General features: G+C 36.4%; 1 protein-coding gene across 1 annotated transcript; it reads right to left on the reverse strand.

Annotated features, from left to right (window-relative positions):
• Nucleotides 1-6,250: 6,250 nt before the first annotated feature.
• On the reverse strand, nucleotides 6,251-9,929 carry LOC107802114 (GDSL esterase/lipase 7-like). The gene is made up of 4 exons (XM_016625556.2): nucleotides 9,463-9,929; nucleotides 7,988-8,236; nucleotides 7,474-7,726; nucleotides 6,251-6,666 (listed from the first exon to the last, which is right to left on the reverse strand). The coding sequence occupies exons 1-4, from the start codon at nucleotides 9,823-9,825 to the stop codon at nucleotides 6,452-6,454; spliced, it is 1,080 nt and encodes a 359-aa protein (XP_016481042.2). The 5' UTR covers nucleotides 9,826-9,929; the 3' UTR covers nucleotides 6,251-6,451.
• Between the last annotated feature and the right edge of the window lie 511 nt (nucleotides 9,930-10,440).

Genomic DNA, 10,440 nt, shown 5'->3' on the forward strand with positions numbered 1-10,440 from the left:
TTGTGTAAAGCTTGTCTTCTTGGGAAACATGCAAGGAGGAGTTTTCCAAAGGAGGCCATGTCAAGATCAACCAAGCCGCTCCAGCTTGTCCACACTGATGTGTGTGGACCAATCAATCCACCTTCTTTTGGTAAAAGAAAATACTTTCTGCTTTTCATTGATGACTTTAGTAGAAAGACTTGGGTTTATTTCTTGAACCAAAAATCTGAAGCTTTTGCTGCTTTTAAAAATTTCAAAGTACTTGTAGAGAAAGAAAGTGGCTACGAAATTAAAGCTCTAAGGTCCGATAGAGGAGGGGAATTCACCTCAAACGAATTTAATGACTTCTGTCAACTTCATGGAATTCGTCGCCCTCTAACGGTACCTTATTCACCTAAACAAAATGGTGTTGCAGAGAGAAAAAATCGAACGATTCTTAATATGGCTAGATGTATGTTGAAAGCTAAAAGTATGCCTAAGGAATTTTGGGCCGAAGCTGTTTCTTGTGCAGTTTATTTGAATAACAGGTCTCCAACAAGAAATGTTAGAGATCAAACCCCTCAAGAAGCATGGAGTGGAAGAAAGCCAAGTGTCAAGCACTTAAGAATCTTTGGGAGCATAGCCTATGCTCATGTGCCACATCAAGGGAGAGCGAAGCTTGACGATCGAAGTGTCAAGCATGTGTTTGTTGGCTATGATATGAGTTCAAAAGGCTACAAGCTATACAACCCAAGCAGCGACAAGGTAGTGGTAAGTCGTGATGTTGAATTTGATGAAGAATTGGCATGGAATTGGGAAGCTGAGGAAGAAACTTCATATTATTTTATTCCATACTTTGGTGATGAAGAAGAACCAGAGACCGTGGAACCTGTGCAGGACACAACTCCACCTCCTTCTCCAACAAATGTTGCATCTCCCTCTTCTCAAGAAGGTTCAAATGAACAACCGCAAAGGACAAGGAGCATTCAAGAGCTCTATGAGGACACAGAAGAAGTTACTAATTTTGATTTTTTTTGTTGTCTCTTTGCTGACAGTGAACCAATGAACTTTGATGAAGCTGTTATAAACAAAAGGTGGAGACAAGCCATGGAGGAGGAGATCAAGTCAATAGAGAAGAACAACACTTGGGAGTTAACAACTCTTCCCAAGGGCCATCAAGCAATTGTAGTGAAATGGGTATACAAAATAAAGAAGAATGCTGATGGAGATGTGGAGAAATACAAGGCACGACTTGTGGCTAAAGGCTACAAGCAAAGGCAAGGCATTGACTATGAAGAAGTTTATGCACCTGTTGCCCGTATGGAGACGATTCGTTTGCTGATCTCTTTGGCGGCACAAATGAAGTGGAAGATTCATCAACTAGATGTCAAGTCAGCCTTCTTGAATTGCTGTTTTGAAGAAGAAGTCTATGTTGAACAACCATTGGGCTTCGTGGTCAAAAACCATGAAGATAAAGTGTTGCGGTTGAAGAAAGCTTTATATGGATTAAAGCAAGCCCTACGAGCATGGAATAGTTGCATCGACAAGTATTTTCAAGACAATGGATTTACTCGTTGTCTCCATGAATATGCTCTTTACCTTAAAGTTCATACTAATGGAGATATTTTACTTGTTTGTCTTTATGTTGATGATCTTATTTTTATTGGTAATAACCCAAGTTTGTTTGAAGCTTTCAAGAAAGATATGTCCCGTGAGTTCGAGATGACAGACGTAGGGCCCATGTCATATTACCTGGGCCTAGAAGTGAAGCAGATGGAGGATGAAATTTTTTTCTCTCAAGAAAGCTATACAAAGGAGATATTGAAGAAGTTCAACATGCTCGATTGCAACCCCGTGAACACACCGATGGAAAGTGGGACAAAATTGTCCAAGTTTGATGAAGGAGAAAAAGTGGATCCCACATTCTTCAAAAGTCTTGTGGGAAGTTTGAGGTACTTGACTTGTACCAGACCAGATATACTTTTTGCAGTTGGAGTAGTAAGTCGCTTCATGGAGGCTCCTACCTCTACTCACTTGAAGGTCACTAGAAGAATTCTTCGTTACCTAAAAGGTACGATCGATTTTGGGTTATTTTATTCTTCTTCTAATGATTTCAACCTTATGGGATTTTGTGATAGTGATTATGCGGGAGATATTGATGATAGAAAAAGTACAACTGGTTTTGTATTTTTCTTGGGTGATTGTATTATTTCTTGGAGTTCAAAGAAACAGTCCATTGTTACTCTATCGACTTGTGAAGCCGAATATATAGCAGCAACATCATGTACCTGTCATGCTATTTGGCTAAGGAGATTATTAAAGGAGCTCAATTTGCCACAAATGGAAGCTACAGAGATTTGTATTGATAACAAATCAGCGCAGGCACTCGCAAAGAATCCAGTGTATCATGATCGAAGCAAGCATATAGATACAAGGTATCACTTCATCAGAGAATGCATTGCGAAGAAGGAAGTCGAGCTCAAATATGTGAAGTCTCATGATCAAGTTGCAGATATCTTCACAAAGGCTCTCAAGTTTGAAGATTTTCAAAGATTGAGATCAAGACTTGGAATGAAGAAGAAAAATCAAAATTAAGGGAGAGATTTGTAGGACCCAAAAAAAAAAAAGTGAAACATTGAAAAAGATGAAAAAGAAGTCAAATTGGGTGGCTTTGAAAATTTAATGGGCTGCTGAAAAAAAACATGGGCGGCTGATTTGAATGAAAAAATTTCCAAGTTGGGCGGCTGATTTGGTTACAACTTTGCCTATAAAAGGGCGCTTTGTTTCGGTTAAAAATACACCAAAATAAAAAGAGAAGCAACATATAGTTAGTGAGAGTAATCCACAGATTATTGTCTGTGAGATAATTAGTGAGTGGTAGTAATATTGTAGTGAAGTGTGTTAAATAAAGAGTGTTATTTCTTTCAAAGTTGTAGTAGTTTCTTGACACTACTAAGTTGCAATATTATAGTGATAATATTGCTCCACTCGGGTATTGTATTTTACCCCGCTAAAATATTTGGTGTCATTGTTACTCTCTTGTGTTATTATTATTTGCTGTGGATATTATTCCTGGGCGGGATTATTTATTTTATCCCAACATCATTTTTATCCATTGTAGCTTTTGTGGGTAATTCTATCTGCTTTAGCAACTGTCCATTGTGACAAAATTCCAGCACTGCTGCAGTTACCTCTTTCCCTATTATTTGCCATGCTGACTGAAAGAATCCACTTGCATATCCATCTGGCCCTGGACTCTTGTTTTTATCTATATGGAATATAGCAGCTTTGACATCCTTCTCAGTAAAAAGGTTTCAGAATCTCAGCATGTTCCTCGACTGAGAGGACAGGTCCTTTCCTTATAAATCCACTAAATTCCTTTGATCTAGTCCTTGCCTCCTTCCCTAGCAAGTTAGTATAATAATCCACAAATATTTAAGCAACTAGTATATTTGTTCCCTTGATGTGGTAGCTCAAGTAGTCCACATGCTTCAATACAGTTACTAAACTCCACTACCTCTGCCAAACTCACTGGTTTTCCCCCAATTATATCTTTCATATTAAGGACAGAATTGAAATCTCCCACAGCCATCCAAGGCATGGTACTATTGCTCAGGAGATTACTCAGATCCCATAGTTCCTTCCTCTCTTGCATTGTATTAAAAACATATATAAAGGCCACCCAAAACATATGTTGTTGAGGGATGTACTGAAACTCACAAGCTATCATTTGTGGGGTAGTACTAACTGATTTAACACTGAAATAGTCAGATCTCCATACTACACATATCCTCCAATTATAGTGTACATATAGGTTGGTAATGTAGTTCCAACCACTAAACAATCTATCTGCTATTTGCTTGATTTTCTCCTTTTTTATTTTTGTTTCTAACAAGCCAATCAGTCCTACTCTTTGTTCACTTCAGAGACATTGGATTTCACTCTGCTTATTAGGGGCATTAAGACCCCAAACATTCCAAACTAGGCAATTAACCAATCCTAGTATGTGGAATGATTTGGCCTCTTAGATTGCCTTCAGTCTCGCTTCCTTGCATAGTTAATCCAGGATTATTTAGTACCCGGAAAGAATTAGCCTTCATTATAATTTGGCCTTGCTTTGGATGACTCCTACCAATCCTCAAGGGTGTAATCCAGCTAGTAGAGCTCCCTTCAGTCACCTTGGACTCCTGGTTAGCCTGTGGTTGTTTCTCTTGAACTTTTTATTCTTTCCGTCATTGTTCTTCTGTTGAAGTACTGCTGTTGGCTGTTCCTCCTCTTTTTTTGCCGAGGGATTCTTCTTCCTACATGCCTCCTCTGAGTGACCATACTTCTTACAAAATTTGCACAACTTAAGTTTTCAGTCGTATACAACCCTCTATTCAATTACGATGCCTTTCTCATTCCTGAAGAATACTTCATTTGGCAGGTCAGCATTCATGTTAACTTCAACGAGCAATCGAGCAAAGTTCAATCCAACCTTCTTTTCTGTATTGTGATCCACTGTTAGATGCTTCCCCACCAAACTACCAATCTTACTCAATCATTCCACTATTTGAAATCAAGCCTAGGGAACTTGATCCATATGGGAACAATGAGTAATTCTTCTCTAGTAAACTCCATTTCTGGATTCGAAGCTTTAACTATATATGTTTTGTTATCAAAGTGGTATATAGCCCCTTGTATAACATCATTTTCCCCATTTCACTATCAATCCTAACCAATATGATCCCATTTTTAAGCATAACTATTTTATTCAGTCCACGCTTTGACCAAATTCTCTGTATGTATCCATTAATAACAGAAAATGGGGGATGGGCATCCAACACATAGCAAACTATAGAATTCTGCCAATACTCAATTTCCGATTCGATATCCTCCGACTCAATTTCAATAATAGGTGTATCTCCATGCAAAGTAGGAGAAATCTACTCTAATTTGAAGCCTGCATTTGAAAATTTTGAAATATCAAAGCTATCCTAAATTGATGCCTTCTTCCCTGCTTCTTCCTCTTCACCTATACCTGATCAGCCCACGATTTCTTACTAGAGCTTCCTTTCTCATTATTCTCTACATTACTCGGTGATTGAATTACTTCTTCCCATTGTTTTTGGACCTGCAATTTCTGAGTTTTCTCGACAACTGCCTTTGCTGGTACTGTTTCATTCAATTTCAGTTCAATTAGGGCACCAATTGCTTGTTCCCCAATTGTAGCAGACTGAGCTCTCTGACCTCGTTGTGATTGCGAGGTTGAAGCATGTGCCATGAGTTCCTTCTGGGATGGTACGCGAGCCCTCTACCCCATGGCGACGCACGTTAGTTAGCATGCGCCCAGAGAGAAACGAGCCGTTCGCAGAAAGCCTTTTGCTCACCAATTTTTGGTCATTTGTTTTTTTTTTTTTTTTTTGAATTTTTAATCTCCACTTAAATGTCAATGTTATTAAGGGGTAAAAATTAAAATAGTCGAATTAAAAATATTGAAATATTACATGCTTCCTAAAACATACTAAAAAGAAAAACTAAAAACTTAGGAAGTATACAATAACAGTATAAATAACTTTTATATTATATATCATTGCATATTAGTTGGTTAGAGCAAGTTATTCAGTTGAATTTTTATGTTAACAAATCAAAATTAATTTACCTGTTGATTCTTTCTTTTTTGTTTGAACTATTCGTTATCTCAAGTCTCTTTGCGGAACTAATTTCTGAAAATGAGAAATCTTTTGATAAAAATAGCTTTACTCCTCAATTAGTAAATATGCAAAATACCATTTAAATCCAAAGAGCCGTTTAAGGGGCAGATTTTGCCCCGAAGATACGTGTTCGGCTAAATCCAATAACTTTGATCTAAGCTCTATATTTAAATGACAGTCTCGTGCATAAAGCATTCCTCATCCATGCATTGTTCGGGGAAGGCCCGCACTTCAAGAGGTGTGATGTAGACAACCTACCCTAATGCAAGCATTAGTTGCTGCTTCTACGGTTCGAACCCGTGACCTAGAGTTTGCCCATATACAACTTTAACGTTGCTCCAAGGTTCCCCTTCTAAAAAGCAGCCCGATGCATGAAGCATTCCGCATTCATGCATGGTCCGGGAAGAGTCACACTCCTAGGGGGTGTGATCTAAGCTCAACATTTGTTTTAAAAATTATTTAATATGGATAAATTACCAATTTAAAACTCAGTAACTTGAAAGGACTAGAATTTCAAATCCATAAACTTCAAATTCTAGCAACTTGATATAACTGTTCGAGTACTACTCATCATATATTTGTACTCTTTATATATATCAATAGAGCTCTCATTATTAACGGAGTTTTGATAAATGAAAACACTAAGTAACTAAACCATCCTTCATATCAAACTTCTACTGGTCCGCTTTTTAATTTTCTAACTTCTCTCAAGTCCATTTTACATTATCTGCATGCACGTAGTTGTACATGTATAACTGGAGCTTAAACTCTTTTCCTTAAAGAACAAAGTCTTTAATTTGTCAATCTTCCACAAGCTCCTTAATATTCTTGGGAATACAAACATCAGTCGCATTGAAACATTTTGTGGCGATAACCCTATACACGGTTTCAGTAAGATGATAACCATCCCAGAAGTAGTGTTTATCTGCATTGCGGCAGGGCACAAGTTCAGGTATGCAAGCTGATGTCCCATTTGCCCAAGTGACGCAACAGGGACCAATTGGATCCATTAAACCTACAAAAGAGAAAATATTTCAATTTTCTTCCAAGCAATTAATCATGTTTGACGAAAATACACATAAATTTCTCGCTAGGATCAGTTGATTTCACAGATGCTCCTCATCAAACTGCAATAAAGTCATAAAATTAATTTTTGGAACCAAAAAAAAACAGTACATCAAGCTAATTAAGTATCCTATACTTCGCATAAAACAAAAATCATCCACAAAAAAAAAAAAGAAATTAGTCAACCCGGCACCGGAAATTACAACTAAGCTGCCACATAAGATAAAATTAAACTAGTAACTTCTAGTATCGTATGTCTGCTAATAAACTTCAACTTTAAAAACGGGAAACTATGTATTAAATGGAGGTAAATAGTTGAGAGAAATGGGAAAATGATGACAATATATATGTGTTGTGATGTGGATATGAATTTGATGTGTGACGTAGTGGTGCTTATTTGACAGTCTTATCTAATGTGGCAGCTTAATTATTTGTAATTTCCGACGCTAGATTAATGAATTTCTTGTGATTTTCATTTTGATGTGAAATATAAGATTACATAAATGTACTTGTTAGCTACGAAAATTAGTTTCATGATTTTCCATAATAGGACCGTGGTTATTCGATGCATAATCATCCATAAAATTAATCTATCACTTTAGCTATAACAACATTTCATAATGGCCAAGTTTTCTTTGGAACGAATTTTTCACGTTATGTTATAATATGTATTTTCCATAACAACACTTTACTATATATAGCAACAAAAAAATATCAAAATAAATAAGAATATTATAAAGAGATTTGACTGTATTACCATAAGTAGAAGGATTGGTGACAGCGTCGTAGCCAAGCCAGTGAGCATGACCAAGAATAAATGCGGAGCCTTTGAGAGTGGAAGTGAGATTCTTGAGCATGTCACTGAGCAGGTGGTTGAAGATTACTGCAAGATTGTTATATTCTTCAGCGCAAAGTCCATTGTGTTTTAGCTGCTTTGTAAGTGATGGAATACAACCAATTGGCCCTATCTCGAACATTATTACCTTTCTAGATCCTAGTCGATATAACCTCTGCACAATCCACAATATTCATGCTCAGTATAAGTAACTAATATTTAAACGAGTTTGTTTCAATTATATATCAAGTTTAACTACACCGAAAGTATAAAAGCATTTTTACGTCACTTTAATTCTTCATAGTAAGTGAAATGAATGACCGAGAACAAATACTAATTTAACCGATTTTAACATGTGGTAATTTGTTAAACTAGGTTAAATTACACTGATCGTGTAAAAATTTATTTATACTTTTACCAAGGAGCTAGGGCTTGCCTGAAATTGTTGAGAAAGTGCATCAATGAGAAGTTTGGCAAAGGATTCAGGACTGTAGTGTTTGCTTTTGTCATAGAAGTTTTGCTGTAGGTAGTTGTTTACGTAGTCATTGCTGCCTGTGGAGACGAGAAAAATGGACCTTGACAAATAACTAGAAAGCTCCTCAGGATCATCATATTGCTTAGGCAATTCTTGCTCCACCGTTCGTTGGAATAAATCAACCTGCTCAGATAAATGCAGGCACTTCCCCTGCCAAAAATCAGGAAAAGAAACAAGTTAGACTATTTGGGTTAGGAACTTATAGGATTTAACTTAGATACATGACAAGTATAAATAAATTTATAATATAAGTATAATTTAATATGTTTTAACAAGTTGCATGCTTTCAAGATAACTAGTTCCACTATATAGCTATTTCAGTGACAAAATTCTAACAAGGGGAATATTGGAAAAAAGCCACAACTAGGATTTGAACCACAAGACTTAATCAATGAAAATTTTAAACTACCTTCACCACTACAGTAAAAACTTGTTATGCCAACTCCCGAGGGTATTCAACCATTTGTATTTATACAAAAAAAAAAATATTTTTCTACTTGCAGAGTATAATTTTTCGTCGAAAGAGATTCAATTGAATCCCTTTAGACCGTGTAGTTTTGCATCTATAGGTATTTATGATTTATCTTTTAGATGATCATGGTTTTATCTATTTATTAAAAAAAAAAGAGTTAGTTCTACATTTCTTCGGGGTTGGGTGAATAAATAGGCATGGGGAAGAGTGAGAATGGGGCTACGACCACTCTCTCGTTCTTGTTCCCTGACCACCCATCTCTGCCTTCTCTTCATAGTAAAATCAAATTTCTAGCACGAAGTGAAGTGCACTAGAAAGAGAACAGTGTCGGCAGAAAATCCCTATTCATGAAAGTCTCTTGTTATAAAAACTATTTCATACTATACATAAAAGATAAACTATTTGGATTAAAACAGCTACTAATTCATTTCCTTCCAAAGGTGAAGTTCAACAAAAACAGATGAACACAAAAAACAACAAAAAAGAAGAAGAAGAAGTTGTGCATCTCTTTTGGATGATCATGGCTTTATCTATTTATTAAAAAAAAGAGTTAGTTCTACATTTCTTCGGGGTTGGGTGAATAAATAGGCACGGGGAAGAGTGACAGTGGGGCTACGACCCCTCTCGTTCTTGTTCCCTTACCACCCATCTATTCCTTCTCGATCTTCACTGTAAAATCAAATTTCTAGCACGAAGTGAAGTGCACTAGAAAGAGAACAGTGCCGGCAGAAAATCCCTATTCATGAAAGTCTCTTATCATAAAAACTATTTCATACTATACCTAAAAGCTAAACTATTTGGATTAAAACAGCTACTAATTCATTTCCTTCCAAAAGTGAAGTTCAACAAAAGCAGATGAACACAAAAAAAACAAAAAAAGAAGAAGAAGTTGTGCATCTCTTACGATGATATTTCCTGTTTCAGGTAAAATACCACACGACCCAGATGCATAATTTAACCCTGTGAGTTTTACTGATCCTCGTAAACTCAAGTAAGGTGGAGAGAAGGGCAATCCAAGAAATTCAGCAATAAAATCAGCTACAGTTTTCCCATTTGTAAACCTTCCAGTAGCTCCTCCATTGAAATTTATACCATAAGGCTTGAAATCAGCCTTAGCAAAAGTTGGCAAAAGATTATTATTGCCACTGTCAAATAATGAATCCCCAAAAACATATAATGCTGGTGCCAGAGGAAATTCTGATTTGACTGACTGAACAAAGAGCAAGAGTATAATCAAGAATGCTAGAGACCTGAATCTCTCCATCATTATTCTTTTACCCAAAATTCTAGTGAAAAGATTTTTTTTTTAAAAAGTAGCAAATATTTGACTTTAAATAACAAGAGAATGAAGGCACCTAGGCACGGCTGAAATGTGATAGTAATTGAAGCAAAAATATACAAAGAATGTAGAGAAAAGTTGGGAGCTAGGCGACATGTACGTAACTGGTGTTCCGGAGTCTGTTATTACTTTATCCCATATTTTGGCAAAGTTACACGATTTTCACGTTTTCTTCTGGTAAATTTGACTCGATATATGCTTGTCTCATTCGCGACTTTCACATTTGCCCCCATCAGCGTGCACGCCTTGCATGAACTGTATTGAACTATTATCACAATTTGATTGTATGCTTATATGGCGCTAGAGAGGATCTAATTAAAGCTTGTAAATTTATTATATATGTGGATATTATTTCTAGAAAATATTTTCAGCAAAATGACGTTTGATAATAGGATCCTTATTGAAGGGTGTCATACTTAACTCAGTTCACTGTCTGCGGGTAAGCTCTGAAGCTGCACAGACGGCATTTATCAGAACTTGCTTAATCGAAAAGAAAGGTACGTAATCTTGATTTGTCTCCTTTCTTAATATTCTAGAGAACTT

This window comes from Nicotiana tabacum, chromosome 3 (genome assembly GCF_000715075.1).
Source record: "Nicotiana tabacum cultivar K326 chromosome 3, ASM71507v2, whole genome shotgun sequence".
Lineage (NCBI taxonomy): Eukaryota > Viridiplantae > Streptophyta > Magnoliopsida > Solanales > Solanaceae > Nicotiana > Nicotiana tabacum.

Bases quoted from the DNA above. Each gene is read 5' to 3' on its own strand.
- LOC107802114 (XM_016625556.2), bottom strand. From the start codon at position 9,825: ATGATGGAGAGATTCAGGTCTCTAGCATTCTTGATTATACTCTTGCTC. The intron at 8,237-9,462 runs GTAAGAGATGCA...GATTTTTGGCAG, and splicing joins CTGAAACAGGAAATATCATC to GGGAAGTGCCTGCATTTATC. The intron at 7,727-7,987 runs GCAAGCCCTAGC...TGGATTGTGCAG, and splicing joins CACTTTCTCAACAATTTCAG to AGGTTATATCGACTAGGATC.